Raw genomic sequence first — 23,300 nt, 5'->3', positions numbered from 1 at the left:
GCGATCTACCAATACTACCTTTGCGATCGACTGGTCGATCGCGATCGACGTATTGAGCACCCCTGCTGTACAGCATACACTACATTGTTAAGTTTGTGTTTAGGAGTTTTGTCTTTTGGACAAAGTGAGAAGAGGAAGTGAGAAGGGGGACTCAAGTGCAGACATGGAAGGAGACGGACCTGAGTTTAGACAAAAGGAGCGCCGTTTATTATGGCTGATTAAACATGAAATACAAAAAAAGGCAAAGCGAGGGAAAAGCTAAACTGAAACCTAGACTGAGAAAACTAACTATTAAAAAAGTGACATGAACAGAATCATGAAATCTTTAACCTGACGTCACATGGGAGGAAGGAACACAGACGACATGACAAAGACTGAATTAAAAAACAGACTAAATACACACAGGAGGTGATCAGAGGAGGTGGAAATACACATATGGGGAAGCAGCTGACTGGAATGAACATAATGACACCACAGGACAAAAGTAAAAATAAGCATATACATTGAACATGGAAACACAAGACTGTCAAAATAAAAAACCAAACATGGAGAGACGTAGACATGATAACACAGGTTTGACGATATGAAACACGCAGACAAGAAATACATGACTGACTAACAAAGAAGAACTAGGTGAAACATAACCTAGACTAAAACTCAAGGCAAACTAATAATAACCCTAGAACTCAACATTATCTCAAAATATAACAAAAGAAATTAAAAACATAAACTGAGAATGCTGGGTCACAGACCCAGCCACTGACAATAAAACAAGATTTTGGCATTAGATGGCTTTAACTCTAAATTTTATCAGTTGATGAACGTAAAAATCTTTCTGACCATATTGCATTACGTTAGAATTGTATTCTACAAATTAATAAATATCAGTTGATTCTTAAGGAGTCAAGTTGGAACTTTTCAGATCTGATTGGTTTAACGTGGATTGATATCTACAGTTTTAGTCATAAACTCGGTAAACCATAATTGTTTTCCTGTCAAGGGCTAAACAAGCATGCAGTAACATGATTATGCTTTTAATACTGGCACTCAAGGTATGCAAGAATATATGTTCAGATACAAATTTGCTGTTTAATATACATTAAAATAATAAGAAATTATAACTGAGATAATTATAAAACATTCTATAAATGCATGTATGTAAATGACTGACTTTAGGCAGAAAACTGCTCAAATATGGAAAAGCTTACAATGCATAGGGAAACCATCCTCTAAGTTGCTCTTACGAGAGATTAATTCCTTACCACAAATGTTTTACTCCATGTATTTCATCAATAAAACTTCAAACATAACATTAATGTTCACACTTGCTCAGCTGCCTTTTCTGCTGTGCTGTTCTATAAATAAACATCATGATTTAAAAAAGAAATAATCATGTTGTCACTGTATCACAATATGAATTATACCAACACACACAGACTCTTATGGAGGTGTTGCTACTAGCTATTAGTGCTGCGTGTTTCACTGCTCATCTTAGTAGCCGAGGTTTTAGCCTTTCTCAGTGACATCACAAACCAAAGGAAGATGAAGAAACCTGCAGTCACAAAGGAGAGAGAGAGAGAGAGAGAGAGAGAGAGAGATGTTCAGGTTTAGATGGGAAAAGGATGAGTTCATGAAATTGGCTCTAATAATGCATCTGTGTCAAATCTCTGTCAAGTCACTGTGTATCCATATCCAACACAAAATCTTACCTATCTTTTAGTCAACATAAACAGATTTTTAACAAAAATCTTAAATAGTTCATTGGTCCTCATTAGGCAGAAGAGAGAGTTCATGTCTCCCCTATAATGGAAAGTAACATCACATTTACAGTCTATTATTACACGGCAGACATTTAACAATAATGTGGATTTTATTGATTCCCATGGGGAAAGCACTCTCTCTCCATTTGACCCATACCTTGCCCAGAGGTATGGGTCAAATGCATACCTCTGAGCAAGCATACCTCAGTGGATTCGAACCCCCGCCCTTCCGATCATGGGGGCGGCCACTCTGCCTACTGAGCTATGTGCGCCCTAAACTTCACAAGTCTTATACAATTACTTCCCCTTAAATGGTATCTATAAGGAAAATGCATTTGTGTATTAAGCAGCAGAGTTGAGTATGTGTGTCCACCCATAAAAAAACTTGTCAATACCAACAAAGTGGGCGTCCAAAGAAGACGACACCACAAAAAGACTGTGTCCTCATTCTGTCAGCACTTGGGAACTGCAGACAGACTTTCAAGGCAAAGTTTGCAGGACAATATGGCTGACAACTCTGTCCTCAGACAATCCTGAATAGGCTGAAAGCTGCCTATCCCAGACTCACAGGGCTTAACATGACTGAACTTCACAGTCCAGCCTGTTTAAGCTGGTGTCAGCAACATCTGCACTGGAATAGAATAGAATAGAATAGAATTCAACTTTATTGTCATTGCACATGCACAGGTACAGGGCAACGAAATGCAGTTTGCATCCATCCAGAAGTGCTTTAGTGATATAGATATATTACAATATATATTAGCAATAATATAGATATGTGAGTATATTACAGAAATGGGTCTATTATGGTATGTTATAATGTACACGGTATGAAGTATGTTGTGAATATTCTATAACTATAAGTATGTACAGGCTGTAGTGAGTACAAGCTATGTACAGGATATGAACAGGATATAAATATGAAAAACTATACAGAATATGAAATAAATAACTTTACAGAATCTGGGATATACAGCTATACAGAAATGGGAACTATGCAAGTTGTAAACAGTTGTAGGATTAAAGATTATCGAATGTACAGAATGATTATTTACACAGAGCTATACAGTAGTGCAGTTAAGATAAGTGAGGGTGTAGATAGTTTCTACAGAGGCTATATAAAGTGCTAGTGGTTGTGAGTGGTGGTTCACTCCATGTTATTATTGCGTGTTTGAGGGTACAGTTCTCCATTGTGGGTGTGTGTATGTTCAGTCCATGAGTTTAACGTGGGTCAGATGTCAGGAGGCAGAGTTCAGGAGTCTGACAGCTGTGGGGAAGAAGCTGTTCCGGTACCTGGTGGTCTTAGTCCGGAGGCTCCTGTGGCGCCTCCCAGAGGGCAGGAGGGTGAAGAGTCCATGTGATGGGTGACTGGGGTCTTTGATGATTTTCCCAGCCCTTTTCAGACACCGCTTCCTGTAGATGTCTTTTATGGCAGGAAGTGGTGCTCCGGCGATGCGCTGGGCAGTTTTCACGACCCTCTGCAACGCCTTCCGGTCTGAGGCAGAGCAGTTCCCGTACCAGACTGTTATACAGTTGGTCAGGATGCTCTCGATGGTGCAGCGATAGAAGTTCACCAGGATGTCTGAGGACAGGTGGTTCTTCCTCAGAGTCCTCAAGAAGAAGAGGCGCTGGTGAGCCTTCTTGACCAGCTTGGAGCAGTTGGTCGTCCAGGTGAGATCCTCGGAGATGTGGACTCCCAGGAACTTGAAGCTGCTCACACGCTCCACAGCCGTCCCCTTAATGTGGATGGGTGGATGTGGGTCAGCATTCCTCCTGTAGTCCACGATGAGCTCCTTGGTCTTCTCGGTGTTAAGCAGCAGGTTGTTTCTGTCGCACCACTCAGCCAGACGATCCACCTCCTCCCTGTAGGCGGCCTCATCGTTGTCACTGATGAGGCCAATCACCGTGGTGTCATCTGCAAACTTAATGATGGTGTTGGAACCATCAGCAGGTCTGCAGTCGTGGGTGAAGAGGGAGTAGAGGAAAGGGCTCATCACACAGCCTTGTGGTACACCGGTGTTCATTGTGATGGTAGATGAGCAGCGGTTATCCAGCCGGACATGTTGGGGGCGGTTGGTCAGGAAGTCCAGTAACCATTTGCAGATGAGGGAACTGATGCCCAGGTCTGTCAGTTTCCTGATGAGTTGTGAGGGGTGGATTGTATTGAATGCTGAACTGAAGTCTATAAACAGCATTCTGGCGTAGGTGTTGTTGTTGTCCAGGTGTGAGAGGACAGAGTGCATTGTGATGGAGACTGCATCCTCTGTGCTCCTGTTCCGGCGGTATGCGAATTGGTGGGGGTCCAGGGTGGGGGGGAGACAGGATTTGAAGTGTGCTAGGACCAGTCGCTCTAAGCACTTAGTGATGATGGGGGGTGAGTGCTACTGGGCGGTAATCATGTAGAGGAATGTTATGTTCAGCAATGTGTCCTGAATCTGCCTAAGGCATGGAGTGAAAGTGTGGAGCAAACACAGAGAATGATGTGCTGATTGCTGCACCATGGGTGACAGCGTTTGGTGGAATCAGTGTGATGTTGTGAGGCAGCAGCTCCCTTACTAGAAAAGCAAGCCTTGTCATCAGTTTCATCCATGTCAAGGAACAGAGATATTGAGATGAGATTCTGCAACCAGTGGCAGTCCCATATCTCCACAGTCTGGGCCAGAACTCTATCCTCCAACATGCACTTCCACAAAGCGAGATTTAGCACATATGACTGAGAACCCTGTTTGTTGAATTAATAAACTGTGAAAATGGCAATATGTCAGTTTTTCTGTGGGCGCAATCCACATTGTCAACTCTGCCACTATGATTGTGTGTGTTTACAGACCTTGCAGTGAGTTCAAGATGCAGAAGAGGTAGAGGACAGGAGTGGTCAGGAGGCCAAATGAGAAAAAGACCAGGCCCCAGGTAATGCCGAGGAGAGTCATGACTCCAGCCAGGGAGCAAATGTCTTTCTTTGCTTTCTCAAGGTTATTCTGCCCAAACTGATTTGCCAAATATAAAATGACATACCAGGTTACACACAATCTTAAGTTTGAGACCTTGAATTGTCATAAAAAAAATACTTCATTCATTGCTGGTTTTGGGTTTCAAATGGATACACTGATGGATTAAATATTTCTTTTAAGACTACAGAATTACCTCTCTGGTGTGGTGGAGAATCAAAACACGTCTGATTGTCACCCCAAACATGATTACATTAAAAAGGAACACCAAGCTGAACAGTACCACTGTAGTCCATATTTTCACGTAGGAATTGGTTATATAGCATCTATTAAAAAAAGAGCAGATCATGTTTTAACCTCACAAACTGAAAAATTAACAATGTGCTCTGTAAAAGACACATTAATGCAGATCTATGTAGTAAAAGCATCCCCAGGGCTACAAAGGAAATAATGTTTCAATTTTAGCAAGTTAGATGCTCGGTGAAAGGAAGCTTTCTGATTCTCCCTTAAAAAAATAAACATGCATGTATACAAAAACCCATGTGTAAAACAATTAATAAGTAAATAAGTAAATGTAAACTACTATTCCTGAATTTACATGCTAGCAAATCTTACATTGTAGAGTTAGATGTTTCCAGAGCAACCTGACCATAAAACTTTCTGTCTATGATCACCACCACTGACACAATCACTGCAGGGACGCCTGGAGCCAAAAAAAAAAAAAAAGATTATTCACCATACCATTTCCAGATTGATAATGACAGGTTCCTGATTAAAATTATTCCACTCACCCCATCCCACCACGCTGAGTTTGAGCAGGTATTTCTTGACATAGATGTTGAAGACTTTGACCAGGAGAAGATATAAGTGGAAACCTTCCAAGGCCATCCAGCTGAAAGTGGCCAGCAGGGAATAATGAAGTAAAAGAGCCATGTATAAGCAAAGTCCAGAGGAAGACCCTGCTGCCGCTGCCTGACTGGGCAGGAAGTGCAGGTTGAGGAGCATCAGAGCAATTACAAGGTTGATGTGGACCTTCATAGAGACATCTTGTCTGAGTTTTCTGTCAAACAGAAACATACTGTATCACAACTGGAGAAATAGTAGGCCGTAAAAAGAGAAGAAAGAAAAGATGAAGTGATAAGTACAGAATAAAGAGAGCATTTGCTGTAAGAGATGATTCAGAAAAAGAGGACAGGAACTGAAGCAAATGAGATTACAGGAGGTACTAAAAACGAGTGGAAGAACTGATGAAGATGGGAAGAATATGAAAAATGAATTTATTACCTGTTTGTAATAAAGAGCAAAATGGCTATGACCAAAGCAAAAAGGGAAATACTACAGCCGATCACAGTAATGTGTGTTAAAATCTCTTGGTCTTTCTTTGTGATGGAAGGATCAGGTATCTGTGGAGAAAACACATGTTTATATCATCTTTCACTATTTGTATTATAACTAGGGATGCACCGATACCACTTTTTGGAAACGAGTACGAGTACTTGCATTTCAGTACTCGCCGATACCGATACAGAGTACTTAATAAAAACATGATTTAAATTTACAGGTAACAGCTTTAGTCCTATAATTTAACAAAAAAAACCAAAACAAACAAAAACAAACAAACAAGGGACTGGTTTGGAATTAAGAGCATTTATTTAAAATGAAAAGCATGTTGTATGCAGCATATTACAGAATAAATAATTATGAAAAAAAAATTAAACAGTGACAGTGCAACTCAAGTATTGTTTTCAGTTTATTGTAAACTCTGCCGCTTTGGACAACACAAGGGGCATTAATAAACATCTTTGCTATTTAGTGCACAATATTTGAATAAACTAACAACATCCACCAACATAGAACTGTGGCAGTCAGTGCAACTGAGGTAGGTATTAACATCATGTCTAAGATAACTCACTTAATGGAGAGAATAAGTGAGTGGCAGTTTTTTTTTTAAGAAAAGTAGCTTTTCTGCATTATCTCAGTCAGACTGTTTCTGTTTTCATCTATAATGTGTGACACTGAGCTACAAAGACTTTCACTTTCCACACTCCTACATGGGGCTGAGAGGTATTTACTCGGTATTTACTCGGCGCCTGTGATTAACCCCTTACATGCCGCTCAAACATAGACAGGTCTCAGACCGTGGTATCGGTCCCCAATATCGGGGGACTTTTAACGAGTACGAGTACTTTAGAAAATGGGGTATCGAGGCCGATACCCGATACCGGTATGGGTATCGGTGCAACCCTAATTATAACAATTAGTCACATTCCAGAAGCAAATACTTTCTTACTTATTATTTTTACACTGTAACTTTAACTTTAACCCATTAAGTTAATAAGTATGCTTGTTATTCCTAATGGTACAAGTCCCTTGAAGACAATGGGGGCAGGGCTAAAAAGAAAGTTAAAAGAACAGCTGAGTACATCTGAAAAATAAAATAAAGCATTAAATAAATATGCTACATACAATCATAACAACAGAGGCAAACGGAGGCAAACGATAGGTAAGCAAGCACGAGCAACACACACAAACAATTAACATGAAAAGCAATACAACATAGCAGCAATACAGGAACGGCATGCAATAACAGACAGCACTGCACACTTCCTGTGTGTGTGATTACAGTGCAAACACTTTCTCTGTGTGAGTGTGGATAGTTTTGGCTGCAGTGTTTTCAAGTGCGGTCAGAGGAATAAAGGTGCAATGATGGGCTATGCCGCAAGCCAGACTGTGCCCTTAGCAGTTGCATGTAACATTGCCATGCTCTGACCAGGGCAGGATAGTAATTTGATTGAAAACAAGTTGAGCAGAGCAGGTGAAGGGAGAACACATTCTGTACAAGAAATCATTTCAGTTTGGTGTCATCTGGTGGCACCATCAAAAATGAAACCAAACTGAAAAGAAGAAAAGAAGGAAATGCACAACTAACGTATCTACATTTATAACAAATCATATTTGTTACTGTATTTTCATGCATAATTTTTACATTCAATGAATGTGTAGGTTATATAAACTGCACATTTATTACATACATGTGCAGTAACATGGCAAAATGTTTCTTTTCTTTGCATGCAGAGAGCAAACTACATTGTTTACTTTCACACACCGGATAAAGAGATTTGCTAACATATAAAAGATGCTTTTGGCTTTTTCTTTCATTAGTTGTACTAATACAATGAGCGCACAGTTACCCATGTTTTAGTCACTTTAATTTATAAATTTATATCACATGCGGATTTCCTGAATTGTTGTGTGTGTGGGTGTGTGTGTGGGTGGGTGTTTGTATGTGTGTGTAGCTGTGCAAGTTTATGGGTTTATTAATACTTCATCACCATTTCTGATAAAGGAAACTGAGGAAACCGAAGATCTAAAGAAGAAATCTAAAACACTTATCTTTCTGAGAAGCTGTGCGTCTTTCAGTCACCACTATGACTAAATTTTGCTGGGGTTTTTTTTAAGCTTGCTGTCTTTTGCCCCACATCACTTGACAAGCCTGTTTGAAGGTTTGAGGTAAAATTAAGGTAGATTGATTGATGGTCTGGCATGTCCTTGTGAAGCTAGCCAAACAAACATGTCTATATGTTAATGTGCCCCTCCCAAGCATGCTGTGCCAGAAATACATGGGGAAAACCAATTGACGGAGAATGGCTTCTTCTTTTTTTTTAACAGACTTATATGAGAACCACTCATCTGATGAACATCAACTCAGTAACACATTAACTCGAGACCCAAGAAATTCAGCTGCAAAGTTTGAAGCAGTTCAGATAAATGTTTGGTGACATAGGTGAGAAGAGATGGACAGACAGAAGGACAAGAGAGCTCTCAAATTCTTTACAAGATGTTGTATTTATACTTTGTTTTGCAGTTCACTGAATCCCTCTTTATATAATGAATGAGTCCAATCTTACTATGAGGACGCCAAAGTATGTGAGGTGGTTACAGGAACAGGTGATGTTAGTCTGACCACGTGTCCAGTGTGTGAGGCAGCCATCCTCACTAAAATCTGGTAAACAAAACAAACAGATCCATTATGCAAAAGATTAAATTTCTGAACATCAACTCAGTGTCGGGGCCCTGAGTGAAAACACAAACCCCAATGAGTCCAACTTATGAAAAAAATAGGTGTCTTGCTGCTCAGAAAAAGATTAAAGGAACACTTTAAAAACACATCAGATTTTGAGGGGGAAAAGAATCACGCTGGTTATCTATAATGATATCAACTGGGTAATGTGTTAAGAATGAACAGATCCCACATTTTTTGATAGAAAGGGAAATATAAACCTACAGTGGGTTGAATACCAATTCAAAATGGTACTCAGTAGTTCGCAGTGTTGGGGAAGTTACTTTGAAAAAGTAATTAATTATAGTTACTAGTTACTTCTCCAAAAAAGTTAGTAACTGTTAGTTAGTTAACATTTTTAACTACTCAAACTACTTTTGATTTTCCCTCCACATTTCACCTTTAAAAACTATTTACTTTGCCTTGTTTGGTATCATCCTTTTAAGCACAACCTCACACAACCTAAATAATTTCCCCCAGGGATCAATAAAGTATTCTGATTCTGATTCTGATTCTGATTCTGATTCTCACGTGTCTGAATTTACAGTTATCTTTTCATTTTGACATACTGTATTAACACAATTGATCTAAAATCAGACAAAAAATGTAAAATCAGAGTAGAAAAAGTTACATTTTAACAACCACAAACATGTTTAATGAATCATATTTCAGAACTTTAAATGCAAATATAAATGATCAATTTTAAAATCCTATGCAAAAGTTTTGCAAACAACAAATTCATCAATTTACCTTTTACCTTGATTTTTTTTAAATAACCATTTCAATTACAGAACAACCAGCTGTTCTGCATTCAATAAGATGCCACACAAGTTATTTGTTCCACTCCAAAAACACAATTTATGTCCACTATAAAGGAGAACATCACAGCCTGATACCTGCAGGCCTGACAGCAGCAGGTGTATCACTCCTTTTTCTATTTGGAGACAGCAGTCGCCTCATTGTTCTGACACACAACACAAAACTATCCACATCACTACACACTAACTACACAAGACAACATATTAACTACACACTCCAAACATGCTAAACGTCACAATTCTCTCACATCTCAAAACTCTCTCTCCCTCTTTTTCTGCTGTCTTACTCTCTCTCTCACTGTCACTCCTAAAACTTATCCTGTTTTTTTTTTTTTTTTTTTTTGGGGGGGGGGGGTTGCTCAGAGGTCTCGCTGCGAAACTATTGAGGAAAAACACCGCGTATCTATTGTTTATCATGACTCTGGTTTTATGTGGCCTATCAACGCAATTTATAAACTGGTATGAATCACCTTGTTGCTTTGTCTTTAAGTGGTCATGTGATTGGCTTACCACAGCTACTTTACTCTTCCTCAGTCAAACAGCAGCACTCATGCGATTGTTTTGCCCCCTTAGCTCCAGGTGTTGTGCTAGACAGTGATCGTGATCACCGTCCGCGGGAGCGCGCGCAGCTGCTTAAAGCTGTAGCGTCCAGATTACTTATGTAGTCAGCTACTTCCATGCAACTGATACAAGATGTGGTAAGCTGAACACAGCTTCAACCGTCTGTTTGTTGAAAAATAGTAACGGACCGCATTTTCTTGTTAGTAACTGTAACAGCATTGTAACGATAGGAATAGTAATTAGTTTGATTACTCGTTACTGAAAAAAGTAACGCCGTTAGTAACGCCGTTACTTGTAACGCCGTTATTCCCATCACTGGTAGTTCATATGTCCCCCACATGCTTCTGTGCTTGCCTGACAAAGCTGGGGCATGCTCCTAATGAGACTGGATGGTGTCCCTGGCGATCTCCTCCCAGATTTGGACAAAGGCATCAATGAGCCTACTTGAGGATGTCGGGTCTGCTGGAAGTCGTTTTGTAGGCCTCTATCTGTGCTCTTCCTGTTCTTCCTTACACAAAGGGCACATGTGGTACTTATGGATTAAGGACCTTTAACAGTCTTGTCCAGCTCTCTTAAAGTAACCTCCTGCCTCCTAGAATCTCTTCTATGCTCTTGCAAAGTGTGATGGGAGACATAGCAGATTTTCTGGCAATGACATGTCTTGATGCGCCATCTTGAAGGAGTTTGACTGCCTCTGCAACCTTTGTAGGGTTCATGTATGTCCTCATGTTAACAGTAATGAGAATGATCCCAGTCAAATGCAAAACTAGTGAAAAAACAGAATAGATGAAGATGGAAAGATATCGGTGTCCACCAACTGTAAAACCATTCTTTTTTGGGAGTTTGTCTCATTATTATCCATCTAGTACACCTGGTATTAATTTTATTAACGCCAAATTATCTACCCCCTCTGCTACTTAGCTGACCACACCTATAGCCCATAGGTTTAACTGACTTGATGCTGTACTCTGATTAAAAAGTGTTCCTTTACTTATTTTTTGAGCAGTGTACATTACTGTTCATGACAGATGTGATGCTTGTTACTTACTGCATGTTGAATAATTAAGGAAATGACACGAGGGTTTTTGAGTTTCCTATGACACAAACATATTTCATGTTTGTACAAAATGTACAGCATATTATATGTATCAATTAATTATGCAATAAAGTAACAAGAGGTAGAAATGAAATAAATGATCAAAAAAAGCATAGTTACGTCGATTTTCTTGGTAAACTCCATCGTGATGTTGATGCGCTCCTGCAGTCCTGATATCTCCTTGTTCTGCACACTCAGACCAACCAGTCTTTGATCATATACTTCATGTGGGCTTTCAAAAATGCTCTACAATAAAATGCAAATTTGTCAGCTGGTTTAACAATTTTGCAAAGACAGTTTTAATATTAGTTTCGGGGGGGGAAAACACACTACTCAATGATCTAGATGCACTGTTTGATATTCAAATAATTTACATTTAGTTAAAAATGAGATTTTTCTTTCCTTGTGTACCCAGCTTCCTTCAAAAATATGTGTACTAATTTACATTTTATTAATCAATAAAAGGTCAACACACAATAAATACAGAGGCTAAAAAGGGAATACATAACAGAAGGGAGAAACAGTTGAACCTAATCTGACAAACAAGACGGGGAGGAAGCAAAACAGAATACTCTAACCCGGGACACAGGACTGTCAAAATAAACCAGGAAATACACAAAAATAGAAACAAGGATGACTAGACACACACAAGGGAGACAAAGGAGGCACAGTAACAAAACCTAAAGACTAAAATCACCAAAAACACTAAAGAATTACTAAATTAGCTAGAAATACATATTTCCTAACAAGTGGTAAAAATAAGAAAAAAATATAACCTGAAATCCAAATGTTATTTCATTAGACTAAAACAAGCAAAACCTCGCGGTAGTTTAAATTTAATGTGTAAATACAAAATTGGCAAAAAATCCTATTGTTCTATAGCTCACCAAATCCTTTTCCTACATATTGTTATATAAGAAAATGTAGTTTATGACCTCGTTCATTTTAGGCCATTTAAACATGCAGAACACAATCTTGTTATTCGGTCCAGCATCCAGTTCTCTTGGCAGCTGGACAAGGACTTTACTGTTGAGAAGAGGCACATCTGGTGTTACCTGTATCAGCATCAACATGCCAAGAACAGAAAGAAAAAAACTGCATGTGAATAGCAGTAACATAATGCAACCCTTGCTACTGACATTGTAAATAAAATACATTGATGTCATGGTGTTGCTGTTTGGAAAGTGAACTGAATTTAAAAGTTCACTTTCCCAACTTTTTCACAAAAAGTATAATAAAATGTAAAATATAATATTTTATAAGAAATATAATAATTATAATATAAAAATATAATGTTGATAACTATCCAGACCTTAATCTGCACATAAACTAATGCCCACAGACTTCAGTGAAATAAACAATGTGTAAAGAAAAGTGGGCTGAATTTTTCTTCACTTCCTTGCACACAGATTTGAGCTGACAAATAGAAATGGAGTAAAACACTCAAGGTAATGCCAAGACGTTGTCATAAATTTAATAAAAGCTTTCCTAGTTTGACGTTTATTTCCATTATTTCCTTTTTTACAAAGAGTTAATTACCTGTTCGATGTAATTAAGTTCCCCATAATTACCTTGAACAGAACATTAGACTTATTACAATGTATCAGACCTTAAAAAAGCAGGTCCTAACCAATATCTGACCCAACCTCAAAATTGGATCCAAATATCAGCTCAGTAGTTGGTAGGTATTTCTGGCTACACTTTGAGTCTGACTACAAACCATTGTTCAATAGGATCATGTGATGTTCTTTTTTTTTTACCTGTGTGTCATCAGCATAAATTTTAAGGCCTCCAAAGGTATCATTGGGTTTGTGCAGAAGCGCCACAAAAGTTTTGACACACACTTGCATGCTCACATTCACCTCTGTTCTCTCTAGAACACTTTCTAGAGTCCTAATGGCTCTTGGGGAGGAGGATAGGAAAATATTAACAATATTAATGATTTACATCCTTTAATTAATGTAATTTTTTTCAAAATAATTAATAAACACAAAAAAACACACAAATTTGAAATCTTGTTTTAAATACTGAAAATTTTGTGTAATAATTAAAATGTTTACGTCATAGCATCAGTGCGGTTTCCAGTTCTCAAAACCTTGTCTGTATAATCCATACAACACTCTGTATGATTACGACCTGTAGAGAAAATGTAAGAACACACATTTTACCCTTGTACAATTAAACCACCCACATGTCCCCAGAATGTATGAAAGTTTAATCTTAAAACATTATACAATTTCATATTTCGTTATGAAGACATTTATAGGGGAATGGAGATGTGAGAAGCAGAGTTGAAAGGTTCATTTTTAAATGCAATATCACCATGTAAGAAAAATGGCTGTTCAAAACCAGTTATAGTATATAAAACATGAATTCCAGAAAAGTAGGGATGTTCGTTAAATTTTGACAAAGATGAGAACCAAAAGACTTTCAAATCACACAAGCTAATATTTTATTTACAACAAAACATAAATAATAGATGTCTGAACTGAGAAATTTTACATTTCAAACTTGATGCTTGATACAGGTCACAAACAATGGCTGAAATAGCAAGAAAGATCAAAACGTTTCAGCTGGGAGAACATCTAGCAAGTAACACGATAAGCTATAAAACGGATGTCTTACAGAGAGCCAGAGTCTCTCAGAAGAAAAGATGGGCAGCGGCTCTTCAGTAGGTGAAAGAGTACCTTAAAAGATTGTGGAATACTTCAAATGTTCCTCAACATCATCATCTGCAATGCATGACATCATCAAAAGATTCAGAGAAACTGGAGATGCGTCTTTAACCATTTACACTGAAGGTGCTACAGTCTCTGTGCATAAAGGACAAGGCTGAAAATTTTTATTAAATGCCCATGGTCTTCGGGCCCTCAGACAACACTGCATCATTCATCGGCATGATTGTGTCACTGACATTACTAAGGGGCCCAGGAAACCACTGTCGATGAGCACAATCTGATATGATATCTGCAGATACTAACTAAAGCTCTGTCATGCAAAAAGGAAGCCATGTTTGAACATGATCGAGAGGCGGCGTCATATCTGTGAAATGTACTGTTTCAAAATGGAAACATTTTCTATGGCCAGACGAGTCCAGATTTGACATAGTTGGTAATCACAGACGTCTCATCCTCCAGGCTAAAGAGTGGGAGACATTCCAGCGTGTTATCAGCTTTCAATTCAAAAGTCAGCATCTTTGATGATATGTGTTGGAATAAATGCATTCAGTATGGGCAACTTGCGTGTTTTGGAAGAAACAGTGAATGTTGAAAGGTTTTGGACCACCTTCTATTCGGGTTAGCTTTGGAGCCACTTGTTGGGTGGCGGGAGTGGAGGGCATCACCAGTGACACTGGAACTGTCATCTGCAATATGTTCTTTTTTCTGTATATAAACAAAATCCTGATAAAAAGATTTATAAACTAAAATACATAAAGGTTTTAGAGCAACATATGATCCCTTCCAGAGTACATCTGTTTCAGGGAAGGCCTTTTGTATTTCAGCAGGAAATTGCAAAACCACATACTGCCACTATTACAACAGCATTGCTTCATCGGAGAAGAGTCTGGGTGCTGAATTGCTATGCTTGCTTTCCAAATCTTTCACCTATAGAGGTGCATCATTAAATGAAAACGACATCAAACAAATTCCCACACCAAAACCCTAGAAACTCAAAACCTTGATGCCCAGACGTCTTCAAAATGTTTTGAAAAGAAGAGCAGATGCTACACTATTGTAAACATGTCCTGTAGCAATCATCAAATTTTAAATGAGCTAATTTTGTGCTTAAAACTGAAAAATGTCTCATTTTAAACATCTATTGTGTTATTTCTGTTCTGTTCTGAATAAAATATTGGCTCATGTGATTTGAAAGTGTTTTAGTTTATTTATTAAACTAAAACACTTAAAGAAATTTAAACTTAAAGAAATTTAAAGAACATTTAAATGAGGATTGAATCCTTTCTTCTAAAGTGTAGTAAAGTGATTTAAAGGGACATAGCATTTTATGTCTGACATTTTAGGGCTGTGGTAGAATAGAAGAGGAGGAGTAGGAGTAGGAGAGAAATAAACACATGTAGCTAAAAGACTGACAGAAAACAAGCCGAGTTTATATAAACTCATAAAAGGCAAAAGGAAAAGTAAATAACTCACACCCCTTGTTTCTTGGGTTAGAAGCTGAATTGTCTGCTGTCCCCAGATTTAAGTAATTATTTTATTACAGCAGTTAACAACTTACCTATGTTAGATGTTATATTGCACATAGTCTCACAGGAACCCTGTCCTGACACCCAATTCTCATAAAGCATTTCATAAGACACAAAAGACATCAGCCACCAGAATATCCAGCTCTTCTTCCTGTGAAGAGACTCACATTTAGAATGAAAAATAAAATCTATGCTTTTCCGTCAAATGTTGTCAAAGTTCCTTTCAGATTTAAATTAGTTGATTCATTTAGATTAGCATTATTTTACAAAGCTATTCAAGCATTATGTTATTTGTCTTTTTTTATTTTGTTGCCATTATGATGAAGGTAGACAGAAAATCATTCCCACTGCAGTTAAGGTTTCTAATTGATTAAAAACGGTAATTTGATTGTACAGTACGGGGAATGAAAAAGTGTTATGTTTTACTGTCTTACAGAATGTATGATTGGATAAAAGGATTTAAGTTGGTACTGAGCCATATAACCATATAACTGAGCCACAAGAGGAGGTCTCGGTGGATGGAGGGGTCATCAAACCTTTGGAAACTGCCCTCGCTCCTGTTTCAAACTGAAAGTCAATGTTCCTTTGATGTATGGCCATCCCATACCCTTAACTACATGTTTATTCTTAATTCTTTATTGTTTTCATTCTTAAATATTAGTAATACTTTTGCATTTCCACTAAAAGTAGGTGTAATAATTCAAGGAATGTTCCCACATCTTATATTCAAAAGACAGGGGCAAACCACCTATTACTGCAGATTGGAATGCAGCATGAGTAATGAATGCAGTGGTAATGTAACAGACCAGAACTTATTACATGTTATCAGTATCAACACTGTTTATAACCATTCAGCAAACTGATTGTAAATGAGTAACAGGTTCAGATGTTCAAATTCCTCTAACTGGACACATGTGAGATGGTATTGGTTCCATGTCATAGCGTCTTACATTGTACTGTAGCACACTAATCGATTTAATGTTATACTGTTAAACAATTTGAAATTCAAATACTACAAAGATATTTAAAGCTAAATTATCATTGTGGTCTATTTGACAAAGTAAGACCTTTAGTCAATGTAGAGATATTGAGACAGCCACCAAAGCTCTCACACCATCACCCTGAAGACTCGTCAGTCAAAGTGCTACTCCACAAGATGTTTTCTATATAAAGATGTCCAGTTTTAGAGACTGCACCAACTTATTTTAAAAAAAAAACACAGATTAAGAAATAAAACTTATACAACTTCTTCTCCTCCTACTTCTACTATTAGTAATATTACCAATAATCCTAATAAATACATTGAAATAAAATGTATATTTTTTTAATCCTTGTTATTAGCATCAACACAAAAAGTGTAATGTACTTTAAAGTGAACCAAAGCGTAGCCTACCTTTGCATGTTGCTGTGGAAATCAGTTCATCAGGACCGAGAACACAGCAGAAGTGACAGCAGGGGGGGAAAAGAGCTGAATAGGAAGAGGTGTAAAGGAAGTTGATGAAACAAATGTAAATGACATTCTAAGTAAGAAAGCGGAAGTATCAACGTGCTAGAAAGCTAAAAATACACGTCTTCCCTTCCTTGTCACTACTGAGCATGCAGCAAATACAGGATGACGTTATTAAAATATAATACTGAACACTGTTCACATTTTCAGCACTAAAACACATTCTTTTCAAGCTACTTCTTCCCTTAAAGCAGGTCAAATTGAACAGAAAGTACCATGAAGTACCATGAAATTGTGACAAATACCTTATTTGTGTATAAAATTGGTAATAAAACTGATCCAAATTCTGATTTCAAAAAGAGATTAAGCTGAACAATTTATGTATATTGGAATTTTCCTCCCGTTGTTACAAGAATGAAATTCAAAGTTAAAGTCTGTGAGAAACTAGCTGTATCTAATCTCTTCATGTTAAAGTTTTGCATTTTGAATAAAAACCTTGATTTGCATTGCAAAGCATGAACAACAAAGTCATAGTGATGAAACTTGACATTGTCATTACCCTAAATTAAAGCTTCGTGCTAAAGGCTAATGGACACATCTGAAGTGTGTCTACTCTGCATGCCTTTAATGACTGTGTGTTTGTGTCATTTCATCTATTTAGAGTAAAAATAGGATGACTAGGGACAAGGAAAAATAAATAGTTTCCTGGTAATTTCATTGAAATATTTTGCATTTAAGACTCATTAAAAGCAGATGCAGTAACAAGCTGGTCACAGTTAGGTGACCTTTTCCTATTTAATAATATGTTCCATCAAAAAAGGTTGTGCAGGCCCAAAGTGGGTCGGTCCAGATGAACTCTGAAGCTGTGTGGGCCGCACAAACCCAGACTTATCCCACATGTATCTCAAGTGGATGTGCCCACACAGTTACAGTAAAGCTGTAAGGAGCAGACATAGCAAAACTAGATGAGTTTGAATAACTTGGTCAATCATCCAAAGCAACAAACAACACACAAGAAAATTGAAGAGGAGTGCGAAGGCAGGCTGAAGTGGGTGGAGAGTGTCACAGGTGATTTGTGAAATAAGGACAGCAGCAAGAGTGAAAAGGGTGAAAGGGAAGGTTACAAGATGGTCGTGACACCTGCTGTGATGTATGGTTTGGATGCAGCAGCTCTGAAAAAAAGACAGTAGCCAGAAGTAGACAGGGAGATTTTTTTGGGGGCGATCGTGGCTCAAGAGTTGGGAGTTCGCCTCGTAATCGGAAGGTTGCCGGTTCGAGCCCCGGCTCGGACAGTCTCGGTCGTTGTGTCCTTGGGCAAGACACTTCACCCGTTGCCTACTGGTGGTGGTCAGAGGGCCCGGTGGCGCCAGTGTTCGGCAGTGTTCGGCAGCCTCGCCTCTGTCAATGCGCCCCAGGGTGGCTGTGGCTACAATGTAGCTTGCCATCACCAGTGTGTGAATGTGTGTGTGAATGGGTGGATGACAGGTTGTGTAAAGCGCTTTGGGGTCCTTAGGGACTAGAAAAGCGCTATACAAATACAGGCCATTTACCATTACCATTTTGGGAGTGACCAGGGTGGACTGACTTCACCATGAGTATAACAAAGAAGTAGATCAGAGGGACAACTCAGGTTAACCAGTTTGGAGACAAAGTTAGAAAGGCAAGGTTGAGATGGTTTTGACATGTGCAGAGGAGAGGTAGTGGATATGTTGGAAAAAAGAGGCTGAATATGAAGCTGCCAGGTAAGAGGAAAAGAGGAAGACAAGATTCATGGATGCTTGAGAACGAGGACTTGTAGCGGGTTGTTGTGATGTTAGGGATAGGGTGGCTCTCCACCCTATATTGAGATATTGAACTGAGACAAGGACAAAAAATATGTCAGAAGCACATAGTTGTGTGTAAGCTAGGTGCTGGTGCTTCGTGTTTCATTGCTTGTCTTAGTAACTGCAGTTTTAGCCTTTTTCAGTGACATCATAAACCACAGGAAGATGAAGAAACCTGCATGGCACAAGAAAGAGCAAGAGAAAAAACAGTTTAGACTGTATACAGGAGATGCAATGAGTACGCACACTTGAAAATGAAAGTAGTAATTCATCTGTGTGTCAGAATCTGCAGAATGTGCAGATTGTAGGTTGTGAAGGACCAAAATACAAGCATGTGGAGACAGAGTGCGTTAAACCTAAAGTGAGTCATTTTTTGAGTGAGTACAAAAGGAAAGTGAAGTCTAAAAATCTAGAATTTAAAAACACACACTAGCTAAGCATGAAGCTGAAGAGAGACGCAAGACTAGGGAGGAGCAAACAAACAAAAAAAACACTGAGAAGAGAGGAACAGAAGCATCTACTTTGACGAGGGAAGAAGAATCAAGACAACAAACAAGGAACACAAACTCTAAAATAACACAGAAAGTGAGATAACTAACTAGAGAAAACAGAGACATATGAATGAACTAAATACAAGATGCCTGAAATAGAAGGAAGGGTACACAGTGGGGAACATTTGACATACTCCATGGTGCCATGTCAAACTAATTTGAACCGGTCTAACCGGTTAATAATAAATTGTGAAAACTTATCATTTGAGCATATTTGTTTTCTCTCTCATAAAAAACTCAAGCACCATGTATAATAGAAAGTTCTTTCCCTTAAACAGAAATGCATTGGAAACAATATTATCCCCCTCCTAAGTTCGAGGCTGATCAGAAGGGCCAGCTCTGTTCTAGGATGCCCTCTGGACCCAGTGGAGGTGGTGAGTGACAGGAGAATGGTGGAAGCTGTCATCCCTGATGGACAACATCTCCCACCCCATGCAGGAGACTCTGACATCACTGAGCAGCTCCTTCAGTGGCTGCGGCACCCACGGTGTGGGACAGAGAGATTTCACAGGTCTTTCCTCCTCACTGCTGTCAGACTCCACAACAAAGACTCCAACTGATCAAACACACACATCCACACATGTGCAATAACACTAAGTGCAATACTCTTTTTCTGAAAAAGTTATATTTTTACTCAGTTGTATACAGCACGGTGGCACGGTGGTTAGCACTGTTGCCGCACAGCAAGAAGGTCCTGAGTTCAATGCCACCATCAGGCCGGGGTCTTTCTGTGTGGAGTTTGCATGTTCTCCCCGTGTTTGCGTGGGTTCTCTCCGGGTACTCCGGCTTCCTCCCACCGTCCAAAGACATGCAGCTTGTGGGGATAGGTTAATTGGATAATCCAAATTGTCACTAGGTGTGAATGTGCGAGTGAATGTGAGTGTGAATGGTTGTCTGTCCCTATGTGTTGGCCCTGCGACAGACTGGCGACCTGTCCGGGGTGTACCCTGCCTCTCGCCCTATGACAGCTGGGATAGGCTCCAGCGCCCCCCGCGACCCTGAAAAGGATAAGCGGAAGTGAATGGATGGATGGATGGATGTATACAGCATTTGTATTCTATTTTTATCATATTGTATATTTTATTCTATTATTCTACTGCATATAGTATTTTATTTTATTCTATTCTGTACAGTTGTGTACAGTATTTTATTTTTATTGTAATCTAATTTTTGCTATATAACTTTTGCACTGTCCACTTCCTGGTGTCACAAAACAAATTTCCCACGTGTGGGACTAATAAAGGTTATCTTATCTAATCTTTATTATCTGTTTCCGGGTCCAAACTCCTTTTGAGTTTCCAAACTCAAAAAACACTGCAGCATCACTGAGAGTTAAAAACTGTCTATTTATCTTTAATGAAATGATAAGTGTGGCTGTTTTAACAATGTCATTTAACTCTGAGATGTGTATAAAAAACAGGATTTATAAAGTTTAATGGAGTTGGAAGTTAGCAGAAAGTTAGCTCTCTAGTTTCCATTTAAAGATGATATAGACTGTTCTGACTGAGAGATTTCTGAAAAATTAAAACGTACAGCTCTGATGTCACTTTGGACATAAATGAAGGAAAGAAACTAAACAGCAGCAACATTTGTAGGGTTAATGAAGTTGAGCTAGCTGGTATATCATGGTGTGCTACGTGGTGGCTAGCTACAGAGCTATGGTTAGGATAATATAAACACAGTGAAGCAGGAGGATGAATGCTAACTAAGAGAACGCTAAGAGAGGGCAAAGACAAATACAATCGAATGGCAGGAACAAGATGCTGAAAAAAGACCAAACATTAGTCAGGAGAACACCTGAGATGATTCGTCTCAAACACGAGGTTAGTCATTAATACACTGCTGGATGGTTTGGATTACTTGCTATGAAAAATGTATGATTTTCACCTTCATGTACCCATTCATATGTTTGTTAGCCTCGGAGTGATTCCTTTTTGACCAGTTCAAATATTTTGTGTCTGGCAAACCATGAGCCATTGGACTGTAGTTACATCGTAAGGCTTTAAAAACTGAGTTTCAGATGCAGATAAACAGTGTTACTAAAAATCCAGTAATAAAAACCCAGAGAGGCCAACAGACCTTGCAGTGAGTTCAGGATGCAGAAGAGGTAGAGACCAGCAGTGCTCAGGTATCCAAAAGAGAAGAAGACCAGGCCCCAGGTAATACCGAGCAGAGTCATGACTCCCAGCAGGGTACAAATGTCTTTCTTGGCTCTATCACGGTTACTCTGCCCAAACTGATTTGTCAAATGTAAAATAACAAATATGATTAGATACAAACTAGCACAGTTAGAGAAATGTGTTTGTCTATGAATTTAAGTATATGCTTTTAGTAAATGACAATACAATATAATACACTGCTCAAAAGAATTAAAGGAACACTTTGATAACACAACAGATGTCAATGGCAAAAAAAAGCAATACTGATATGGAATGGTTAATGTGTTATTAATGAAATCATGAGACATAGTTTGAAAGAAATTAAAATGATTAAACTATCGAAGTCTGAATTCACAGAGAACCCAAAGATGAAAGCAAAAAAATTATGTCAGAGGGTAGTCCATTTTGCAAAAATTTAATTGCACTAACTTTAAATGGTTCTTAGTAGTTTTTAGGCCCCCATCTGCTTGCATGTATGCCTGACAATGTTGGGGCCTAATACTAATCAGATGATGGATACTTTCCGGGGGGGGATCTCCTCCCAGATCTTGACCAGGGCATTACTGAGCTCCTGGGAGCATCAGATTGTTGTTCCTTTAATTTTTAGGTCAGACAAGTATGGGCCAGTCAGTGGTATCAAATTCTGCATCCTTCAGGTACTGCTTGCATTTTCTCCCTACATGATGCCAGACATTGTCATGCACCACAAGGAACTCAGGACACACTGATCCAGTTTAGGGTCTGACAATGGAGACTAGGATTTCATCCTGATAACTAATAGCAGTCAATTTGTTGTTAATTTCATTAACATGAAAGCAGCTGAAAGTGGTTAACCACTCTCTCTAGTAGTTAACTGACCAGCTCGATATCCCAGAGGTTCATTTAAATCAAGTTGGCTTGATGCTACATTGTGATAAGGAGGGTTCCTTTAATCCTTTATTTAGTCAGAAAAGCTAACAGACAACCCATCATACAGTCGTTTCTTTAAAAAGAAGCTATAAATATTAAATAATAATAAACAGTAAGGGTGACTAGAGACAGTCTTAATATTTCCTGTTATATATAACTACCAGCTGTTAATAAGAATAATTTCTTATTGGGTTTTTTTGGGGGTTTTTTTTAGCTTTCATAGGACATGTTGACAATAGCAACACAAAACTGCTCAGTACCTCTGTACTTTTGTGTAGAATCCAAACACGTCTGATTGTCACCCCAAACATGATCATATTAAAGAGGAACACCAAGCTGAACAGTCCCACTGTAGTCCCCATTGTTATTGGTTATATAGCATCTAAAAGAAAGGGAGTGCACATAATACATGTTTCAGTCTCTCACACTGTGAAATTAAAAAGTGCATTCTGTAACAGAAATGTTATTGCAGATGATTAAGGTACATGTAGTAAAATATACCAGAAACTGCTCAGTGTCTCAATTTTAGCAAATTAGATGCTTGGTGAAATGGGGTTTCCTACTTGTCCCTTTTATGATACTTTTTCAGTTGAAAAATGCAAATGTAGAGAACCTCTCATTCATATACCAACAGTTAATAAATACATGTGAATTATTATTTTACATTTTACATGATTGCAAATGCTTTCCTTACATTGCAGTGTTGTTGGGGTTAGACGTGTCCAAAGGGGCATACAACTTTACAATACATTACAACTGTATTTGTATAGCATGTTTAAAAGATCAGCGGTACACCAAAGTGCTTTACAATAAAAACAGGAAAATTAAGACAATAAATAAAAGACTATTAACAAAGTACCACATACCCAGAGCATGCTGTGCTGGCTAGAGAAGCTGACGCTTGGAACTGGGGGAGACCGTGCTTGGTTTCCTGAAAGCATTTGATCGCTTCTTGCAGGGTTGCGAA

General features: G+C 38.5%; 1 protein-coding gene across 1 annotated transcript; it reads right to left on the bottom strand.

The window, feature by feature from the left end:
* Positions 1 to 180: 180 nt before the first annotated feature.
* LOC146718190 (adhesion G protein-coupled receptor G1-like) lies at positions 181 to 16,895 on the bottom strand. The gene is made up of 14 exons (XM_085433199.1): positions 16,838 to 16,895; positions 15,477 to 15,595; positions 13,301 to 13,376; positions 13,001 to 13,142; positions 12,176 to 12,295; positions 11,361 to 11,486; positions 11,193 to 11,238; positions 8,614 to 8,708; positions 5,990 to 6,108; positions 5,497 to 5,765; positions 5,321 to 5,408; positions 4,902 to 5,031; positions 4,588 to 4,744; positions 181 to 1,552 (listed from the first exon to the last, which is right to left on the bottom strand). Exons 1-14 carry the CDS (start codon positions 16,843 to 16,845, stop codon positions 1,458 to 1,460), a joined length of 1,590 nt encoding a protein of 529 aa, XP_085289325.1. The 5' UTR covers positions 16,846 to 16,895; the 3' UTR covers positions 181 to 1,457.
* Positions 16,896 to 23,300: the final 6,405 nt, after the last annotated feature.

This window comes from Copadichromis virginalis, linkage group LG1 (assembly GCF_057382275.1).
Source record: "Copadichromis virginalis isolate Kocher_CV1m ecotype Utaka linkage group LG1, C_Virginalis_male_GT1.1, whole genome shotgun sequence".
NCBI classification, from domain to species: domain Eukaryota; kingdom Metazoa; phylum Chordata; class Actinopteri; order Cichliformes; family Cichlidae; genus Copadichromis; species Copadichromis virginalis.
The sequence above is the reverse complement of the archived record's forward strand: the minus strand, read 5'-3'. Positions and strand labels throughout refer to the sequence as shown.

Excerpts from the sequence above, each read along its gene's own strand:
- LOC146718190 (XM_085433199.1), bottom strand. Across the intron at positions 13,377-15,476 it reads CAATATAACATCTAACATAG|GTCGTAATCATACAGAGTGT; the intron begins GTAAGTTGTTAA and ends TTTTCTCTACAG. Across the intron at positions 8,709-11,192 it reads CCTTAATTATTCAACATGCA|ATTTTAGTGAGGATGGCTGC; the intron begins GTAAGTAACAAG and ends TTTGTTTACCAG.